Here is a 21,931-nt window from a genome sequence, read left to right as displayed (position 1 = left end):
CAGTGGGGTTGCAGCTGGGCACAGCTTTCCCACAGCCATGGGTTTGAGCGCTGGGCACAGCATCACAGCTCCCTGCACACACACTCACCCCACAGCGCACAGCCGGGGCTGGGATCAGTCTGTGTCCCACTCCAGCCCCAGGAACTGGGAGCAACAGAACAGTGGGCAGGGAAAGGGAAAGGCAAATGTTCATATCCCAAAAAAGCAGAAGTTTAGCCACCAGGCTGGTTAAAGTGTGATTAAAGTTTTCATGTTTATTTGCTATTTTCACTTATTTATGTGATTGCTATCTGGCTTTACCAGGTTTTTATTATACTACATGTCTGTTCATCCCAGGATCATGAGGTGGTCTCTACAATCAGGAGGGCAGTGCCTGCCAGCAGCACAGCAACATCTGTGAATAGTGCAGCTATGGATAAAAATAAAACCTGAATACTACAGCCAGTAGAAATGGCTACTCAGAAGTGAAGTACTTAGTTTCAGCTACAGCAAATACAAATTTCATGTACAAGGCACTCAGGAATGGCCCCTGTGGAAGGAGGACAGTCATGAGCTTCTTGATGGAGGCTGCATCAAACAAAGATCACAGGACATCTCTGGCCAGCCATGAGAGCACTGGGTGTGGAAAGTCAATAAGCTCAGTGGATGCTCACGTTTGGCTTTGTTCTTTTATCTGTCAAAGGGTAGTCCCCCTTCCAGTCTCTCTGGGCTTCTTTTTCATCCAGTGATTTTTGACATTTCCTGTACTTTCTTCTGCTGGAAGGTAGAAGACTGTCCACGGCAGAATCTGGACTGGTTTCTGTTCACAGCCTGTCCATTCTCTGTCACTCACCTCTGTGGCAGCAGAGCTCAGGAGAAACAGAGTGAGGGATGGGTAAAGCAGGGATGTGGAGTCTGAGCATAGCCAGCCAGGAGGCCACTAGAGAGAGAATTCACTAGACAAGAGTTTTGATATTGCCTTCCAAGAAATTCTTCTACAGGTCAGAAACCCAGAATCCATCTAACAGTTCTTGGGAATCCTGGGTGGTTCAATGTCAGCAACAATGGCAGAGATGCTCCAGTTTTAGATTGATCTTGTAAACCATGTTGATACTGTATTGCTGGTTTCTGCCCCAAATTCCACCCCATCCACACAGACAGGGGCAGCTTCCAGCCCTACCCCACTCCCTGAGGAGCAGATGCTGTTGGCACTTGCCCTGCAAAGAGGCAGGAAGAGGCATTCACATGGTAGCACAGCACGTTATCCAGACAGCAGCTTTTCTGAAGAGAAGGGGGCAGGGCAGAGGTGGCCTGGAAGTTCCCACGTGGACTGTGCTAGTCCAAGCCCTGTATCTGACACAGGGCAAGCAGGGGAATGACAGTAGCCATGAGTGAGTATTGTGCTATCTTATTACCTGCCCCAGAGCACTGGGATGTTTGCATCCCTTCAAGGGACTCAATATATTCACTCCCCAGCCATTCTGTGTATGTTCTCCTCTCTTTCACTGGCACAATCTCAACAGTAGAATCCTTAAAAATCAAGTCTTTTCCTTGAAAAGCTGAAGAATCAAACATTTTGAATCCATTTCCATTGCTGCTATTTCCAAAGTAGACCTGAAAATAATGAAAAATTCTCAGCATTTTGCAAGATGAAGTGCCATGTTCCTGTCATCCAACATGAAAGATGACAGGAACCGTTTTGTAGATGAAAAATTCATACACAATTGCAGAATCTCTCTTACACATCTGTTTTCAGATGCTCCAGTAGATCAGATACAGAATTCTGCCACTGGCAATTACATGAATAGCATTTGTGATTTTGTGTTTTTAGTTACTATCTGGAAAAGAGCTGTAGTTTTTTTAAAATTCTCTTGCCTCAATATTGTTATGCAATATAGGGTTTGGCTGCCCAGGAGTTACAGACATGACTGAAGCCTAGCAGAGATATTGCTCAGTCTTGATTTTGAATTAATTAACTTCAGGATGGAGAAGAAGGAACCTCACTGTGGCACCCAGGCACACTCTGCCTGCATGGTTTATCATGGACATGGCTGCAGCATAAGCAAACCCAGCAAAGTCCTACTGTGTTCCAAGGAAAATTCCAGAATGGAAAAGCGTTAACACAATGCAGAAATGGGGGACAGCCATGGAAAAACACCTTAAACTCCAGGGAATTTATTACTGCACCCAGTGGCTGGGCAAAAGGTTGAAATCCCTTGAGCACCAGGGTGGTTTTACTGGGTGAGTCCCATGGATTGTATTTCACCTTCTCTGTCACACTGCCAACAGGGCTGTGCACTGTGCACATGCTGCCAGTGCATGAGGCAGGATATGGCAGTATGGTCCTGTTGTCTTTATCCTTGGACTGTGTTAGACCATTTATAAATGCCCCCAAAAATAAATGGATTATTAGTACCTGGGCTCTGTCCAGTAGTCCATATAGAGCAAAAACATTGACATCTGGGTGAACCATAACAGCCTGAGCTGGCACCTGAGCCAGGTGACAATTGGGAAACTGGGTGACTTCAGCACGGGCACCATTTGGACACAGTAACTGGAAATCGCTGGACTTCAACTTTTGGGCCCAACTAGCAGTGTTTTTACCTGAAAAAAAGAAACAGATCATTGTCAAGCAATGATTGCTTTAAAGCAAGAAAAAATAATTGAATTATAATAAAGAGACATGTAAAACTAAGTACCATCTGTGTTCTCAAACACTGTAGAGTGCTTCACAAAGGCCACATCGCCAGCATCCTCTACCAGGCACCTAAAAAAAGTCAAAGATATAAATGCTTTCAATTCAAAGCATCTTTAGGTGAACCACATTTTTTTAATAACTCATAGGTTTAGAATGAATTTTTTACAGGCATTCCTGCAAGCAAATGTACTGGACCCAAAGTTAGTAAGAAAAAGCAGAGAAATCTTGGATGGAGAGAAAAGCAAAAAAATATTAAAAAAAAATATTCTGAATTACAAATTTCAAGAGTGAAATAGAGTAGAAAAAATTTATTAAAAGCAATGTGAAAAACAACAAGAAAGACCAATATTAAATGAGTAAAGAAACAGGAGATCTATTATGTGATATTCAGCGCAGCACTTGCAGCCCTGGATTCTGGAGATCTCCAGTTAATCTAACTTCAATTTCCAAGGGTAGTGCTCCAGAACAAAGTAAAGTTTCTTCTAATTTTCTGAAGCAGAAGTAGCCCAACATGCTAAGAGGCCCTAAACCACCTCCTTTCCTATGTAGCTTATTCTGTAAGTGTTTTCAAGAAGCATTTCCTAAAACAAAGTAATGAAACCAATGAAATGGATGTAAAGCATGCCTTATGCTGTACAAAAGACAAGGGAAAGTCATGACTGATAACAGTTACCCAAAATACATGTATTTCAATTGCACCTAGTTTAACATCAACAGTTCTAATCCAAGGTGATAAGGGACAATGTGGCTGACACTGTCACACAGAGAACAAGGACTCAGTGGGGCTCTTCAGTGCATTTCCCCATCAGAAAAAACTTTCCCAACAGATTTTTCAGTACCCTATGCAGTTTGCTTTGCCCCAGACAGTGGGATACACACAAACTGAATGGCCTCTCACACCTCTATCAAATTAGTCTGAAGACAGCCAGAGTTGAAGGAATCTGGAAATCTGAATTTCAAGTCCATCTCAATCACCTTCCATAATTCATTCTTATTTTAGAGGGGATCACCTAAGTGTCACAGATAGATCTACCCCTACCTTGTATTAGACTGCAGTCCTCCATTTTTTCACCCAAATTCTACCCTTTTAAATACTTACAACTTCCTACATCTCTCAATGAATTAAGCACCTTCTCCCCTAAAAATAAAAAGTGATCTCCATATAAAGTTGGACTGTATGGGCACTTTTATCAACAGCAGAATATTAGAATTATGAGGAAGGCTCATGCAGCCTGTAACAGCATTTATTGCTCATCCATCTCCTGACTGGGAGCTGCCTCCATCCATGAAGTACAGCAGAGGATCTGGAGTTTGCCTGCAAGGCTTGTACCCAGCAGAGCAGCTGGACTCAACTAAATAGATTTGCAAAAAGTAGTTATCCAAATCTAACACTTCATTATTTACCAGGCAGCTGCTGTTGAAGTCTCCTCCCTGCAGGAAAAAGGTGGCTTTCTGCCAGCTGTTCCATGCACCACCACCTCTGAGGTGAAGGTCAGGAAAAGGAAGTGCTCCTTCCACATCCAAGAGTTTCACAGTCTTTGGGTACAGCCCCATCTGTACATGTACACTATTGCACAAAGTATTTGTTCCATTTTATATTATTTTCTCCCCTCTATTTTTAACATACTTTGTTTTGAAGAGGATTTGGTAATTCAACACTGGCCACAGCTGTTTGTGCTGTACAGAAATCTACCTTCATCAACAGCCACCAATGAATCAGAGTAGTGAAGACACACTCAAGGCTCCCTGTCACTCTCTGCAGGGACTTACAGCAGCCAGATCCTGGCTACTCTGTGCCTGCTTCCCTCCTTTCCCACTTGGCTGTGTGCAAAGCAGCTGGCAAAGGCTGTGACTCAAGCCAGTGCAATGCCTTACACCATACCTGCACTGGTGAGGACATCTGGGGACACACATCCCACCTCATTGATGGCACCTGCTGCAGCAGCAGTAACCTCTGCCTGCTGCCTGGGATGGAAAGCAGGCACTGCCTGCATTTTGGCAGGCTGACACACTGAGTCACAGCTGTGGCTGTCAGTTACCTGAAGGCTCCACTGTAGCTGTAGTAACGTTCTTGGCTACTTGCACTGCATTTGTTGTTTCCACTCTCATCTCCAATACACAGCTGACAGAGCTTTGCTGGGTAATTGTCCTGCTCAGCTGAAGGGACACAGCTGGCAGAGAAAAACTCACTCACAGCTGGGAAAAGACAAAGCCAACATAAGGAATGAAAAGTGTGAGCTCTTCACAAAAAAAGGCAGACATCAAGAAGTTATAACCAATGCAGGTTTCAGTAGAACACTAGAAATTCAAGTTATAGCTGCCTTACTGGAATTCATGAACTAGAACTTCTAAAATATTTTTAGAGCACTATTTAGCTGACTACATAATGAAACCAAAGAGCTTCCTAGGTGATAGATAAGAAGGCAAGCAAAATTAGAAGGTGGAGGTCCATGTTTACAGATCTTTTTCTGATTGTGCTACATGTTTCATTACCTAATGCAGCTTGAAAATAAATGCAATAAAATCCTGGACAGAGGCACCAGGATGCATCACCATGCTCAGCGTAACAGGGTGTGCTGGGGGAGCAGTCAGGGAAGTGAAGGCTCTCCTCTGACATCTGTGACAAACTCTGAGCTCCCAATATTAAAAGGACATGGATAGTCTAGAGCTGACACAGTGGAAGGACTGTAGGATGCTCAGAGGGCTGAAACACAACTTGCATTTACCAGGCTGAGAGCTGGACTTGGTCAGCCTGGAGATAAGACAACTGGCAGTGTATTGTTATCTTAATCTACATGGTGGGTTTCTCAGGAAGACAGAGCCAGATCCTTCTCAGGGGTGCAGAGCAAAAAGATGAGAAGGAAAATTCTGATTAGATATAAGAAAAGAAATTCTTTGTACCAAGGATGGTCAAGTAGGACAAGGTCCAGAGAGGTTGTGCGTAATCTCTGTCCTAGGAGTTACTCAGAACCTGCCTGGACACAGCCCTGAGCAATATGAACTACCAGACCTTTTATGCAGTTGCTTGGAATAGATGACCTTAAACTGTCCCTTCCAACCTAAATTTGCCAATTATTTTGTGATAAAGGAAAGGAATACTTTCGTGTTAGATGTAACATTCTCAGACCCCTCCACTAGTCCACACTGGTGGCAAAATTAAAATTTCAAATCATTATATTAAAAACACAATACCCCTTCACAAACAGATATGATTAATATAGATCTATGATATATCAAAACCACTTCCCTAATTCAAGTTTATCATTAGACTATTACTATATTTTTGAAATGTATTAATGTTGTCTTACCTTGAGGAATATTACAGTCTCTGTTCTTAATTATCCCCCTCTTAATTAGTACACCAATGGGAATATTCCATCCAGCATTTCTCCCCAGGCCTGTGTGGCAGGACTTCTTCCCTCTCAGGTCACTGATGGTGAATGCATTGGACAGATTTCGTTTCACTAACACCACAGCATAGTATGCATTGCTGCTGTCATCAGCTTGTAAAATAAACAGAAAAAAACACAGAACACATTACAGCTTCCCTTATGCATTCCCACAGGTTAGTGATCATCTGTGCATCCATTACACTTATATGGTGGCAACTTCAATTGCACCAACAATCTGCTAGTCAAGCAGCAGGGATGTACATGGAATTACTCTTCACTTCTACTGCCTCACACTGCTGCATTCACCTCTGGTCTGTAAGCTGCTGCTGCTTACACCCGAGCTGAATAATCTACAGACAAGATGATGAAAGTGTTCTTGTTCCCACCAGCCTTTATAAACACATCACTCTGAAAAATAACATTCAGGGCATAAGTAACTCAGCAAATCTGCTTCAAGAAGTTATTTTTATGTGAAAACTTCAAACCTACATTAAAAGTTCTATGAATTTTGCAGCAATTTGAATTCTGCCTTAGTGACACTGTGGACACAAGCCCTCTTTCAATCAGTGACTGAAGCAGCCGCACTGACAGGAAGAATTTGCTTCTAACTAGAATCTACTGTGGAATTTCTGTATTTGTGCTTCTCTTAAAAATATTTTGACTTTCTGAATACTAATTTTTTCCACTGAAAATATTTTTTTTTTCAGAATTCAAAAAACAAATGAAGAGGTACAAGACTCAAAATTGCCAGACTCAACGTGGTCCTGCAGCAGTACAGATGAAAGTAGCCTCACTGTAGAAGCTCATCTCATATACTCCTCTATCTATAATGTGAGGGTAATAATTCTTATTTCCTTTGAAAACAGTTTTCCCAGCAGGGCTGGGAAACAAAAGACTGTGTTTTTAGTGCTGTTTTCAAACAACCTGGAAAATATTTATGAAACAATATTTATATTTCTGGATCTTCTTACCAGAGTAACTTTCTCCAGCAGCTGGTACAAGGCCATATGTCTTCCCAGCTGTGTAAATATCAGCTCCACCCAGAACTACAGCATCACTTTCCTTTTTCTGAAAAATAAAACATAGGATTTCTGTGAAAAAACACAGCACATACTTTCCCGGCTACAATGAAGACACCTTTATGGTCACACCTGTGGCACCCTGAAGGGCAAGGCTTACAGCAGAAGAGCATCACACTGCTAAAGAAAATGTCCCAAATGTGGATAAAGCATCAGTGAAACAGGGACAGGAGATTTCACACACACAGGCTTGAGTTAGCTGGGGAACAGTGCCCTCATCACAGCCAAAGATCATCAGGGTTCAGGCTCGTCCAGAGCATCTGAGCTACAGAATCTCCCCTTCAAATCCAGTGTTCCTGCCTGTCACCAAAGTGAGTGCACATATCTAACCCCACCTACCCAGCAGAGAGCAGCTTCTGCTCATTTGGTTTATGGCACAAGGATTGTAGCAGCCTACCTGGATCAGCTCCATGCACCCTTCCTTTGTCTTGGCTGAAATACACTGAATTGCTGGCTTCAAATTCTTTTTTCTAAAGGCAACAGCCATTTCACCACATTTCCAAATCTCCTCAGTGGACACAACACACCAGTTCAGGCTTTCTGGCATTGCTGCACAAAATTGAAAAGCAAATGCTACATTCACTTTCTCTGCAATACACAACAAGGATTCACACTGCCCACTGTCACATGTGTCCCATACATGTTACTGAAAATATTTGCTTCTGTGCTGCTCCCCATCCCTCCAGCTCAGACTTACACCTGACCAGGAACCAGGGCACTCCCTGAGGAGAGTCATGTCCACACTGCAAACCTCTTCACAGCAAAGGAACTTCTTCACAGCAAAATACAATTACTGACCATTAAACCCAGCTGTAATATATTGGTGGAGTGCAGCAAAAAGCCACCCTGAATATACAAGCTTCCTCAGATCTGACAGTCACAGAGTAATGCCCAGAAGAGACAAATCAGAAAGGTGAGGGGCTTTGCCACAGCACAGATCACATCTGGGTTGCTGAGTGGCCAGGATTTTTAAGGTTCTTAAGGCAAAGATTCTTGCAACTTGTGTTTCTGACTTTCCCAGAACGTGTATCAAGTAATTTCTACTTTCTTCTGATAGCAGGAAAGACCATAATGCTTCAATAAAGAGCAACTGAGGGGTTCCTTCAGCTTAGGGAGGAAACCCTTTGCTAGGAATCCATTCATCCATTTTTATAGACTACCTGGGGATTTGTGCAGCAGCACATTATTATTTCCCCTGTCAGCAGCTAAGAAATTAAGTACCAGGCAGCAGTAGCAGCTTACCAGATTAATGCCTCTCATACATCAAGAAAGGGTAGAAAATGCCTGCATCTTATGACAAAGTTGGACAATTTGGACAGGAAAATGTTAATACAGTATTGTTTCTAGGTCAAAAAATGACCTTTGCCCATGCTCAAAGATCAGACTGGCATCTTTCCATAACGCTCCAAGACTGAGAAGAAGATAAACCAGAATAAAGATGATCTGTGTTATCAGCTATCTTTTTGCTTGTTTATAAAGAGGAATCTACAGACAACTTACTATTGGGGTTGCAGTTCAGAGCTTGCATAGCGTGAAGGTACTCATCACCCAGCCATGCCTGGTAATTCTGAGCTGTGATTGCCACGAGCTCTGTGGTGGCATCTCGGAACAGAAGATTCTGGGCACCGTAGACGGCAGAGTCGAACATCTGAAACTTGGCACCCACCCCATTAAATCTTTGCTGCAAAGTTAACAAGAAAGAACCTGTCACACATTGCTCTGTGTGGGATGTGTGACATCCCATACACCTCCAAACCCCACAGAGCCAAAGGAGCTCAGATATCCCATTTTCAGTCTGCTTAGACGGCTGGGAGAGCCCTTCTAGAACACAAAGGAGCAATGAAGAAATGGTCTCCTACTTGTCCCTGGTTGAGGAGCTGGAAGAGAACTGTCCCGTCTGTGTCAGGGCGCACAACCACGGCCCGAGCAGGGACTCTGGCCAGGTGGCAGCTCCTCCACTCTGTCACATCAGCCCTGCTGCCATCCCTACACAGCAGCTGGAAGTCCCGGGAGCGCAGCCGCTGGGCCCAGGAGGAAAGGCTTCTCCCTGAAACCACAGGAGGGGGACACACATCAGCTGGGGCTCTAACCTCACTTGCACATGTGAAGCAGAACACACATCTCCTGAGCATCTCTGAACTATTCCTGACTGCACAGCCTATCCTGTGCATCCTTGTGGTCCTGTAGTCCCATAACATTTGTGAGACTGCACTGAGCTGTGCTGGGGTCTGCAGCAGTATCAAGAGCATCACTAGTTTAGGATCATGTACAACATTTTTTGGGGTTTTTTCGCCCCTAGGTCAGACATATTAAAGCAATGTTATGCTCAAGGTAGTTTTCACATAGTGCCAGATAAGGCAGGTTAATGCTCTCCTAGTCTCCACTGAATCCCTTTAAGGCTGGAGCAATGTAACAGTCCAGGTCTATATAAAAAGAGGTTTCTGCTCTTGAAGGTCTCTTTCCAGAAGCAGTTTAAGATTCCACGTATCACCTTATACTGAAACTATGAAGCATTTTTTAAAAATTCTCTATCTCCTGGTGCACACTTCAGAAGCTACATCTGTTTTCAGATTTCATCTGTATTATAGCATTTTTTTGCTGATTCCTCAATTCAAAATACATCAAAGATTTGATATTACAATGTCATTACAAACACTGTATTTCAGACCTTGCAGCCGTTATTCAACAAGCTTCATGATTACTCACCATCTGTATATTCAGGCACTGTGCTGTGCTTCACAAAAGCAACCTCTCCAGCATTTTCAGCCAAACACCTAATAAATATAAATGCAACCACAAAGAGGCATTACAAAACCCCTGTGCTCTGGCCACTGCCAGCTGACAGCCCGAGGGCTCTGTGCTCCGTTCCATCAGCCACAGAGACTGACCTAGTTCCTTGTGCTCAGAGTTTTGCTCAAGGCAGAGACTAGAGGCTGTTGGAGCATGAAGAAAACTATCATTGTCATCTGGTGAATATGAACAACATGTTCAGTGCTGCCTGGGACAAACACCATGACCTTCTTTGTCCAGGACAGCTCTGTGTCTGAGGCAGTCACACAGTCCTTTGGGGAATACACAGGGAGCAGCAAGTGCTTCTCATAAGCAAATTCTGCCCTTGTTAATGCTATGACTCGGGGCCTGAGAGCTGTAACGCAGCACACAGATAGGAAGGACGAAAATCAAGATTGGTGTGCAAAAATGGAGGGCAGAGCAACTCAATAATTCAGAGCAGCGAGGCGGGATAACTGAAACAGCCAAGGAGGGCAGCAGCTCAGCTCTCAGGCTCCAAGGATCATCAGGTTTCACTGGGAAAGGTAAGCCAGCAAAGCTTGCTGAAACACTCAGATTGTGCCAAACAGCTGCTGGACAAAGCAAACAGCAGTGGGCTTTTCCTGTCCAGTATATGTGCTAAATATCCATTTGGTTTTAACATTCAGGTATTAATTCCTGAAATAGTGGGTTAAAAATTACTTTTGATCAGTCAGGTTAAAAGCATGGCTATCCTAACAAAACTATAGATTTTCTAACAAGATCAACTGGAAGCTCTGTAGGTTCAATTTCTTGTCAGTGAGGCCTGAACATGATGACTGTGGAGAGGGTACAGCAATAAAAAAATTGGCAGACATGATTTTTACCTGAAAGCCCCACTGTAGTCATAGTATTGCTCTTGGGAATTTAGTTCACATTTGTTCTGTCCTTCTGAGTCCCCTTTGCAGAGCTGACAGAGGGATTTGGGATAGTTCACACCATTTGCTCCAGGAACACAGCTTGCATTGAAATAGTCACTTACAGCTAAACACAAAATTAGAATGAGGCATTTTTAGCAATGAATAAACAAGATCAATTTCATTTTAACACATCCACACAGTACATCTCTAAAAAGATCCAGAAGGCACAAGTTATTTTCTTCTTAAAAGATAGTTTCTAAGTTTAAAACAACCAAAAACCCTGCAGTCTTCATCAGACCTACATTAGAATCCTACCAGGAGCATCCAAGTCAAAGAACAAAGCAGCAGCTGAGTCACATTTCTGTACACACACAGAGGGTGCCAAGGCCATTGGGAGAGCACAGCTGAAGGATGTTTGCCCTGCAAGCCTTGCCTTGAGGAAGGTCACAGCCCATTGGTGCCAGGTGCCCGGTGGCAGTGAGGTGCCCCACGGGCACGTCCCAGCCCGCAGTCCTGTTGATGCCGGTGTGACACGAGCGCGCTCCCTTCAGGCTCCCCATGCTGATGTTGGAGCTCTTCTTTACCACAGCCACAGCATAATAGGAAGTTCCAATCTCTGCAGCATGGGAAGAAAGAAGCAACATGAGTAGCCCCACAGCAGCATCAGAGTGACATACACTGATTTTTGGACTCCTGTGCCTGCCCTACCCACTATGTTCACACCCTTGCTGAGACCCTGCTGACTGTGAATCAATGAACCCCGTAACTTTTTCTGTGTGAATTGTCTTAGTCCACAGGCAATCTGCTCTAACTTTGGAGGTCACTCAGCTTTAAAAGTGGGGTTCCTTTCAGAAAGAAATTTTCTATTACTCTAAATATATTTGGATTAAATTGATACCAATACAATTTATTCCACAGTGGATCCTAATTTTGTTACAGCAGAGTCAGCTGATGTCTCTGGAGCATCCCAGCTGATTTCATTATCTTTGTTTTACAGTTTAATATAACTCAGAGTCAAGAGCTGAGGGTTTGAAGCGATCATAAGGTCATTCAATCTGACTTTATTTAGATCAGAAATCACTAAATTTCTTCCACTTTTGTCTGATTTGAGCTCATAGCCTGACTAATGGAGATAGTCAGCCTCTGGATCCTGAGGCCCATTTGGTTTTGAGAAGCCAAAGTACAGGTCCCTCACCAGAGTCATGATGTGTTTAACAGGGTGGAGGCTGCTGCAGATGATCCAAGATCCTATGGACTGACCCCAACAGCCACTTCTGAAGATGCCTTAGGCCAGTTAACACCAAGACCCAGCAACAAAACAAATCCAGCTCCATCTCACAATCGAATGACAGCACTGCCAGCAAACTGCTTCAGAGCTCTCCCCTCCCTTGCATCTTAAAGCTAGGGGGGGGAGGATCATCCAGCTCTGAACTACACAAATGTGTTGATACTGAGCTCTTGGTCAGGATGACAAGTCACCACTGAGTTATTGTCTCTGCCTTGAAAGGAAATCAAAGCTTAAGGTCACCCAGACAAGAAGCAGAATCTGGTACTTCCTTTATTCCAGCAGGTTATCATACATTAGCGAAAAAAAAATCTAATTATTCCAATGTATAGGACTGAGAGATAAACCCAGTGATTTAAGCTTAGCAATTCATTAATCTATAAAGTATGTAACAGAGAACATAGAAAGCAGAGACAGTAAACAACAAACAAAAACCAACCCAACAAATTTATTACAGGAACAGCTACTGTGACCTAAATGCTTCAGGACAGACTCAGTCACAGCCCTGTGTCCCCTCTGTCCTGTTTCCCCAAACAGTCTGTTAGAGGCAGGAGCAACCAAGAGGGAACCTGACCACTACCCACTGCTTAGAGTCTTCAAGAAGACTCCAAATAAAATGCAAGAAGGATACAAGCCCTTTCTTATGCATTTTAAGTAAACTAAAAGGTACTTAGTCAGAATATACCTTGATCATACACTTCCCCAGCCACAGGTTTCAGACCATGCTCCCTTCCAGCCTGGAAAATCCAACGGCCATCCAGGGTCACTGCATCTGCCAAGTCATCCTGTGCAGAAACAAGGGCAGAATAAATGTTAAAGCTTAATTATCAGTAGTTATCAACAACCAGAGTGTTCATGCATTTAGAAGAGGCCCTTAGTTAATATGCATTTGTGTTTTCTTTTTCCAAATATTTAAAGGGCATACAAATTTCTGAACAACTCTTACCAAGAGGGATTTTAGACCTTCAAAATTGCCTTCCTGCAGAAGTAATGCAGAAACCAGCCCTGCACAATGATGGCTTCACCAGTCTTAATAATGCAAAAGAAACTTAGAAATGGATGCTGTAGCTCTCTGCTGGATCTTAAAGCCCAGCAATTTTAAATTTCATTCTACAGCTAGTGCCTCAAAGCCTGAAGATTTAAATAAAGTAGATACATTTTTAGATCATACACAGATAGTTCAAAATAATATTTTTTTGGGGCTACAAAACCTGAATGCCAAAGTGCACTCCAAAGCACCCTTAGAGCCTGCTGGCCTGCAGCTCAGCACAAGGCAGACATGTAGTTTGTGAGTGGGGGAGCAGGTGGCTTCCTGAGAAGGAGGAAAGTAAAAAGACTTCAAAATGGGAGGATACAAATCTGAGGCACCCACTTTTGGGAAGGTGCCCAGTTCAGCAGGTATTTTCTGGTGACTGTAACACTGGGCTTGCTGGGATGCTGCTACAGCTGCAGGATGCTCTGGAGAGCACAGGATGGGGTACCCAACAGCAAGGCCAGAACTGGGCACACACCCCTGGCAGCAGAATCAGCTCCCTCTGGGTACTGAGCCCATGGGACCAGGAGAGGGCATTTCACACCCAGACAAGATACTGCTGAGAAAATGATCAGCAGGGTGACATTTTGCATTTCTAAGCTAATTCCAAGTTTCTTATCAGTTTGCTTAACCTCTGGTTTGGCCCTGGAGGGGGTAATTTAGTTTCTCCATGCCTTGGGAGCTTGCAAAGCATGGGCAGGGCAGGGCTAGCACTGCCTAGCACATCACAGCAGCTTCCCACAGGCTGAACCACATAAAAAACTTGAACATTTTTAAGGCATTGTGTGAGAGCACAGGTAATACATCAATGTTGACATCTAAACCAGATTTGAAGTTGCCATGTAATTTGGAATCTTTTACTTGTTTGGCTTGAAAAAGAAAAAAAAAATGATATTCATTAATCAGCTGAAACAATAGATGTTCTCATGAATGAGAGCTGAACAAATCCAAGGGAACCTAAAGTGGGCTTGGGGTTGGGAGATATTTGCATCTTAAAGAACAGACACAATCCTTCTGAATAACTAGATGTGATGTTCCACTGGTGAGGGTCAGAGCACAGGACAGTGCAGGAATCAAATACAATCTGTGGTTTAGGAGGAACATGACAGGAGAGGAGGTGGGAGTCAGAAGGCTCTTACCCTCAGGGAGAACAAAGTGAGCTTCTAGAATTGGTGGTGGACCAAAAGTAGAGCAGATAAAAGGGAAAGGGCTGGCCTCATAAACCATGAGGTATGTTGTATGACCATATTTTCATAGGAAATAGCACTTTTTTTTCTGACTGCAAAGCAGAAATTTTGAGCTCAGTTTAGACACAGAGCCTCTGATAAATAGCTTTTGTAAAAATATCACAACAAGACAGGTCTGTTGTTGTTTTTAACATGAAGTAGTTTTCAGGCTACAGATGTCTCCTTTAAATAACACACAATTACTGCTGAGGTGACATATCAACAGCAGCATGGGCATTTTTTTTTTCCCAGCAAGCATTTACCAATAAATTTAGCAAAAGCATGAGACTCACCTACAATTTTTTAGTAAGTATACCTGTGATGGTAATCCTCTTAATTATTTCCAGAGGAAGTTTATTTATGTGTGTCACAACATTTGAGAATTACCTACATAAGTGTTTTAAAGACCTGCTGAAAATCAGCTCACATTAAATATTGTCAGGTTCTCTAGTTAAATATTTAAGTATTTCTTAATTTTTACACACCTTCAATCAAAAAGGTCTTTTCCTTTATCCATGTGCTAACACATACACAGGTCTAAGTCCAAGTTATGCAGTGTTACAAAACAGCATCTGCCCCTTCAGCCCCTGTGTCTTGCTCCCTTCTTGGCCTCAAGGATCAGAGTTCAGTGCAGATGCCAACTCAGGTATTCCACACAGTCCTACACAGAGTAGGCCAGCTTGAATATTTAGTAGATTATCAGCACAAGGGGGAAAAAGCAAAAAAGGAGATCTAAAGGACAAAGTCTTGTCTGAAGCCTTACAGTGAAAATTCATTTTATCGGAAAGCAACTTACTCATGCTGTCTGCCTGCCTGCTATTTCCAATGGCTTGGAAATGCAATTCTGTGAGCTCTGTATTTCAGAATCAGACACTCATCAGCCCTTTATATAATCTACTTTGCAGAATCTAACAGCTCCCTCTGTGCAATGCAGTGATCAGCCAAGTGGTTTGGGGAAGATCTGACATTACAATGCCCTGTCTATTCCCAAGGTGAGATCCACATCTGTATCAGTATCTGCTCTCAGCATTCTTCAATACAGTCTGACACCCCTGCTCAGGAACAGTATTTATCAAGAGGCAATGAGGTAGTCTTAGGAGTCAGACAACCATTCTGCTTCACTGACAAAAATTACAAGATATCAGTTCTTGAAATCTGCTCCTTTTTTTCTAGCCACATAATCATCAGCCTCATCTCCCTTCAGACTGTTCTTTCAGATCTCCTTTCCTTCCTCTGAACCTCTTGTCCTTGAGAGGCTGCATCTCCACAGAAACCTGGTTCCTGGGCATATCTACAAAGAACATTCCTTATTAGCACAGCCAGCCTTCCCTTCCCCCACACCCTGCCAGTGATGACAACCATGATTACCTGCCTCCACACCTCTTCCAGCATCCACTTTTTACCTCCTACCCCCTCCAAAGGAGGGAATTGTTTTGCATACATCATTTTGCAAATTCATATGTTCACAGTCTTTAAAGCCTTCCCCAGAGGCAGACTCTTTTTGAAAGCTGAGCACACTCTGGGCAGCTGAATTAATACAGCTTAATACAGAGGTCTGCCCTTTGCTCACCCCACTTGCTGCTTTGCCTTTCTCTTGTACTCAGTATTGGGAGATTTGATTTGATTACACTCAGCTCATCTGTTTATACAGCAATTTCCATAACAGGACCCTGAAATGGGAGTTTGATCCAGAGTTTATCGAAATACAATCTACTTAGAGGCTAAGCAGCACAGCTTTAACTACTGTCTGCATCTTGTAGCTCCATCCCTTCTTAAATATCTGCTAAATAAATCTGACACAAGTCCCAAATCAAAGATTACTATTTGGGAGGAAATATTTAAGACCTTAGCTGTGTTCCTAATGACTGGCCACATGTGAGCAGCCAAACAGATGACATGGGGTCACTCTGACATTCTAGTTCATATGTATACTTCTGTGCTTTTTAAAAAAAAAGATTTGCCTTGATTTGTCAGAGCCATGAATGCCAGGAAGCAGAGGCTCAGCTGCCTGGAGAGCCACACACTGACCACAGAACAGTGCACCTTGCCAGGGGATTATTATTAGGCACATGGAGAAATTAAACTAATGACCCTGGTGTCACTCACAGCTCACCTTGATCATCTGGGTACAGTTAGCAGCCGACCCCCCTGCTGTACACTCCAGAGGGGGAAGGATGCCAGCCTCACTGAAGGCCTTGCTCATGTCATTACACTTGGAAAGTTCTGGTTCAGACACCGTGCACCACCGGACTCGCTCCAGGCCGAGAGCTGCAAACACAGCACCAAAAGAAAGTATGACAAAACCCATCTGAGCTTTTGGAACAGAGCTTACCATGCAGAGACAAACTTTCCTTCTGCTTCTCCCCCAAAACAGAAAAAAATCAGGGCTCACTTCACTGTGATTCCTTAGAGGTGATTCCCACTTTCATTCCAATTAACATGAATACTGAAGTTTTTTTGGACTGACCAGAAGATTAGACTCAGATACTGAAATCCAATGACATTTGTTTCTGACATAAGAAATACAGGTACCATGGAATTGGTCAGGGCATCCAGACTATTTTAAACACCTTGCAGAATACACCATCATAATCAAGTTAAAACTATGTGAAACTATTACTTAAAATGACATGCTACAAAACCAAAGGGACTGTCCAAAGACAACTCATGTCTTGCGTATTGCTAGTTAGTATCTGGAGTCTTGCACCAGCCCTTATTGGTCTGAATTAAAAAAGCAACCTTAGGTGCTCAAAAGCCTTGCCACTAGGCCTATTATGAAAACTAGAAAAGTAAACTTGGCCCTTCAAAACAGTCTTTCATAACAGATCGTAACCACAGGCAGGAAAAGGGGAGGGCAGAGCCATGAATGAAAAGACTGAAGTTGAGTAGTGGAGATTTCCATTAATTAGCAAAGAAAGGTGCCTTTCAGCAGCCCCAAACCTCACCCTCCTGAGTGCCAAAGCTACAAACACTTGGTTGCTTTTGTGGGGAGAGGTCACCGTGCGCAGACAGTGCGGTGAAATGGAAACGCAGGCGTGGGACAAACAGGCACGGTCATTTTCGTCAGCAGGGACACAATATTCCACTGCTTGTCTACAATTTCCATTTTTAAGCTGGAGTCTGCTGTAAACCATTTATCATGTGGTTTTCTAATACCTCCAAGTGGCCCTCTACTTCCCCCCCAAGTGCCATGGAGCTGAGATGCCACATCTGACTGTGCAAGCTAAAAACAGTGTCTGACAGTGCTCCCTGCACATCTTCTGACTTCCTGGCTGCAGACTAAACAAGATTGTTGATCCAAAAGATCAACAATAGTGAAACACTGGGTTTGGCTTGCTGCTCCTCTGTGACACAGAGCCAACACTACTGCTGTCAACAAATACTAAGTCAGACTTGGAAAGCTTACAGGAAGTTTTCATGGCAGCATATGCCAGCAAAAGGAAAAACAACTGCCCACCTCTGAGCTGCAGGAATTCTGAGAACCAGGAGGGTTGGGAGAAAGCTACAATAGGTCATGGTAAAAATACACCTCACAAAAACTTAATGTTTGTACTACCTCATCTGTCGGAGTGAAATTTTCATAATTAATTCCTTAAGAGTGGAAGAAAAATCCTGTTTTTCATTTTGGGGTTTTCTTTTTATAAACATAAGCAAAGAGAAATTAAACTGGGGACTCAGCCTCTCAGTGTGTATGTATGCTAAGTGCCATTTTTCAGCCTCAGCTTTCTGATTTTACATACAGACACACAGGGGGTAAAGCACAAAAGTATAAAAAAATCATCAGCCATACACCTGAACCATAAAGTCCTTTAGCTCTGTAATTCAGCCAAAATAATGAAACAGCACGAATCCACTGGTTTTTTCTCACTCATCAAAACCAAGGCTTCATTGGTCCCTTTCCAAATTGCTGAATTTTGTTGTTAGAGGAAAGTCAGATCTGGGCAATATCCTAGCTCCTTCCTTACAAGTTAGCCCATCTGAAATGGGCTTGAGCACAGACAAGGCCTGCAGTTAGCCTCTCTTCCTACTGCCAAGGAAAATCAGCTTAAAACATCAGGTCAGTGTCTGAACCCAAGTTTATTCTCAATTTTGGCCCTTCTGTGTATCAGTAGATATATATATAAAGCTTAAAATGGCAGAAGCTGGCAACTTCCATTTGAAATATGCTCAGAATCCTAACACAGCCAGAACTATCACTGACCAACATCCCAATAACTCCTCAAAGTAATAGCACTACAATGTGTAACATCAAATGGCTATTTATACAGCTACTACTACAGTGTCAAGGGCTTTCAACAGAAAAAAATGGGGGGAAAAATAATTAACTAGGATCATTTGTTTTCAGAAGAACTGAAGAGTGCTTCAGAAACAGTGCCTACACCTCTGGTGAAATTGAAAGCACTCACCAATACAATTTGGGAGTGACAGGAAAAAGCCAACATGTTGCACAGAGCATGAGAAGTGAAATTAAGCACTTATTTCTGTTTTTAAAAAGTGTCATAGAACTGCTCATTGTTGTGAAAAACAGACACCACTGAACCAGAAATTGATTCAGTGCTGAGGAAATACAACATTTGACACCAATGAGTCAAGATATTTGCATGGTGTTCAATACAGCCTTTTCTACTGCTTTTCTATTACTTCCTTCTATTTTCCTAGCCATGTGAGATTGGCTCTGAAGTGGTTCAGAGTGGTTCCTTCTGCTCTCTCACATCACACAGAGTTCCCATGGCACAGCAAAAGCTTTTGGACGACACTTACCAGTGTGAAAGAAGAGGAGATAGAAAACACTTCTGGAGCTCTTCATGGTGAAAATTTTGTGATCTGCGATTTTTTCAGCCTTCAGAACTCCCAGAGATCAAGGCTCCTGCAAGAGTGCTCTCTCCAGCCTGGTCTTGGTGAAAATCAGCTGCATGCACTCGCTGATGCACTCTGTTCAACAACAAGGCCTGCTCACCTTGGCAGGCGTCACCTCGTAATGAGCACAGGAAAAGAAAGCATTCCTCTCCTCACACTGCCTGTACACTTGGAAAAAAACATCAGACCTGGAAATTGCAACATATCTGAGGCACCAATGAGGTGGCTACTGCCTTGGCACCACCCACAGAATTCATTCAATAAACGGCTACACACCAGCACACGGGGGTGGGGCAGGGTTGTGGAACCACATCCTCAGTGAGATTTCTGCATTCCCTATAGCTGGGGCTCAGAGAGCAGGAGGAGATTCAAGCAAAGCAGTTTATCTGGCAGAGTAGACAGTCACATTCTCAACATTGTCACAAATTGCTTAAAGCCATCATCAGAAGCCCAGGCTCTTACAACAGCAAAGCCTGTACACTCTACAGGTGGTACAGCACATGCTAAGTGCACATTTCCTGAAATTTAATAGCAATTGCTATAAAACAGCTAAATCATTCTGACTTATTTTAAGGTTTAAGAAAAGGCCCAGGAAGGATTCTGTCCTAGAAAATCAAAACTGCTGACAGTGACTCTGTTAAAAGCTGCTGAGAATTTTAGTGCAATCTTCACAGAGCAACCCTCATTTGTGCTGCCCTTTTATTAATTTTTTATTATTCAATGAACTGCAGCTGCCTGTAACTTTGTTTAGATAAAAGCTGCTCAGAAACAGAAGGGCTGTGTGGTGTGAGTCCTCACATCCAGGAAAGGCATGAGCCACACAGCTCTGTGCATCCCTCACCAGCCTGTATGGCCAGGAGTGGCAGGATCCTGCAGCACTCATCAGCTACCTGACTGCAGGTGGGCAGGACGTAGCTCTAACTCTGACTAGCACCTGTACGACAACAGCTGAGTCAATTAATTGCTATTTCAAGTTTAGAATTTAAAGAGTACAGAATGATCCCTCCTGACTTTCTTCCCAACCAAAACCTTATGGCTGAACTCTGATTCTTGGCTCCTCAGACAATCTGGAATTAATCGTCCCTTAGTTGTCTTAAGTGTTAAAGAATAACCTGGTGTCACTGCAGTATTTCCAAATGTTCTCAAGGACCCATTGCTCAGATCCTTCCTGTGCCCTTCCTACTGGCCAGATTAACATCTGAAGCCCTCTCTCCCAGATGTTTGCACTAGGGCTTACATTCATATACAGACGACAAGAACGACAGTCCTAGTACCAGTTGCTTAAGACTGCAAGGGCAGGATTAGTAAAACATGAATCTGGTCCCAGGGCTCCCCTGTGGATCCTCTGTGGGAATGGTTCAGAGGGCAGAACAGCAGCCTTTTTGTACAGGAAGTCTGTTCTAAACACAGTCCCCTCAACCACACAAGCACAGTTCACAGATAATTCTCCTATTTCATTCTTAACTCTGCTTTAAGGAGATATTAAATTTCTTAACCTAGTTTTCAAAACAATTCAGAAAAAAATGCCAACAATGAAATAACATAACTTACAATAACAATAGAGGGTAACAAATACTTCGAGCATGTGTCTGTATCACAATTAAAAATAGTTGGGTTATCAAGCAAGAAGAAAACCCATGATGCCTTCACTGGGCCAGCAAAAGAGTGGTAATACATCAGTGTGATGCCATTTAGATTTCCTAATTTCTCTAGTTGTTAATTAGAAGCCTTTAGCAAAATACATGCATTGTAAAACATAACTTTAAAACACAGAAAAGTGCGCCCAAGAATCAAAAGATATATCAGCACCTGATGCTGGAAAGATAAGACCCAGAGAAAATCTAAATAGTACAAAACCCTGACAATTACACAAGATAAGACAACAAGGTGCCTCAGGGCTCTCAGAATCACCTTTTCTGTCAGTGTTCAAAGGTAACATTGGAAACACACAAAACTAAAAATGCAAAGCAAATACTCCAGAGTCCTGTGGGATCTTGATCCAAGACTTGTTTTCACTCCCTCATGACAACTGTGCAAGGTAACTGCTGTGGACTTCAGTCAGAGTGGAGTGTTTGGTGACACCTGGCTACTACAGGACAAGTGCCTGGGGGCAAAGTTTGGTGACAGCTACTCAGACACTCCAACATATGAAAGAGCAATTCCTCACAGACCTACTCAGCTGAACAGGCTCTTTCTGATGGGTTCAAAAAAGAGGTAAAAAGAAGTGCATACAATACAGAGATCTCAGATGTGTTTGCAGACTTGATAGAGATTCATACACTTCTGGGGTTTTTTTAGATTTACTCTTTTAAGATGTCTCACAAGACACCGCAAACAATCAGTCACTTTGAAAGAGGGAGACAACAGTACACTTCTAGTTGCCTTAAAAATTTATGATATTATTTATCAAAAGCTGCATCATCAATCCAGTACACCATGCACTTTCGCGGCTAGGAATTCTCAGAAAGGCAACACACCTGATTTCCCAGATCTTGAAAACCAGAAACTCTGCTGGGGCATGCACCAGCAGCTTTAACTTCCTTAAGCTGCACTAGCATCCCAGGTAACACCAGCAATAATTGTGTCACAAGTTTAAACCTGATTTTAATAAAGTAACTTCAGTTGCCCCAGTGTGGCCACCAGTGTTTCTCTAACACCTGATTTTCATTTACAGTCTTGGTCAATTATTCTAAAGTGCTACAACACTTGTATTT

General features: G+C 42.9%; 1 protein-coding gene across 3 annotated transcripts; it reads right to left on the bottom strand.

Moving 5' to 3' along the window:
• Positions 1–239: 239 nt before the first annotated feature.
• MELTF (melanotransferrin) lies at positions 240–21,880 on the bottom strand. 3 transcript variants are annotated; one of them, XM_058031100.1, is made up of 15 exons: positions 19,122–21,880; positions 16,474–16,628; positions 12,787–12,886; positions 11,250–11,432; positions 10,784–10,940; positions 9,855–9,922; positions 9,008–9,195; positions 8,649–8,829; positions 7,546–7,697; positions 7,041–7,137; positions 5,986–6,180; positions 4,717–4,873; positions 2,679–2,746; positions 2,396–2,583; positions 240–1,593 (listed from the first exon to the last, which is right to left on the bottom strand). In XM_058031100.1, the coding sequence occupies exons 1-15, from the start codon at positions 19,165–19,167 to the stop codon at positions 1,315–1,317; spliced, it is 2,214 nt and encodes a 737-aa protein (XP_057887083.1). In that variant the 5' UTR covers positions 19,168–21,880; the 3' UTR covers positions 240–1,314. The 3 variants fall into 3 exon arrangements, with proteins under 3 accessions (XP_057887083.1, XP_057887082.1, XP_057887084.1); XM_058031099.1 differs by having other exon boundaries at positions 16,474–21,880; XM_058031101.1 differs by lacking the exons at positions 12,787–12,886; positions 16,474–16,628; positions 19,122–21,880 and having other exon boundaries at positions 11,132–11,336.
• Between the last annotated feature and the right edge of the window lie 51 nt (positions 21,881–21,931).

The sequence above is a fragment of the Melospiza georgiana genome, chromosome 10 (assembly GCF_028018845.1).
Source record: "Melospiza georgiana isolate bMelGeo1 chromosome 10, bMelGeo1.pri, whole genome shotgun sequence".
Classification (NCBI taxonomy): domain Eukaryota; kingdom Metazoa; phylum Chordata; class Aves; order Passeriformes; family Passerellidae; genus Melospiza; species Melospiza georgiana.
The sequence above is the reverse complement of the archived record's forward strand: the minus strand, read 5'-3'. Positions and strand labels throughout refer to the sequence as shown.

What these genes read in the sequence shown, in the direction of transcription:
- MELTF (XM_058031099.1), bottom strand. Translation starts at nt 16,695, where the DNA reads ATGGTAAGCTCTGTTCCAAAAGCTCAGATGGGTTTTGTCATACTTTCT. An exon ending in AGCTCCTCAACCAGGGACAA is followed by an intron (nt 8,830 to 9,007) that starts GTAGGAGACCAT and finishes TTAACTTTGCAG; the next exon opens with CAAAGATTTAATGGGGTGGG. An exon ending in AGTGTTTGAGAACACAGATG is followed by an intron (nt 2,584 to 2,678) that starts GTACTTAGTTTT and finishes TCTTTTTTTCAG; the next exon opens with GTAAAAACACTGCTAGTTGG.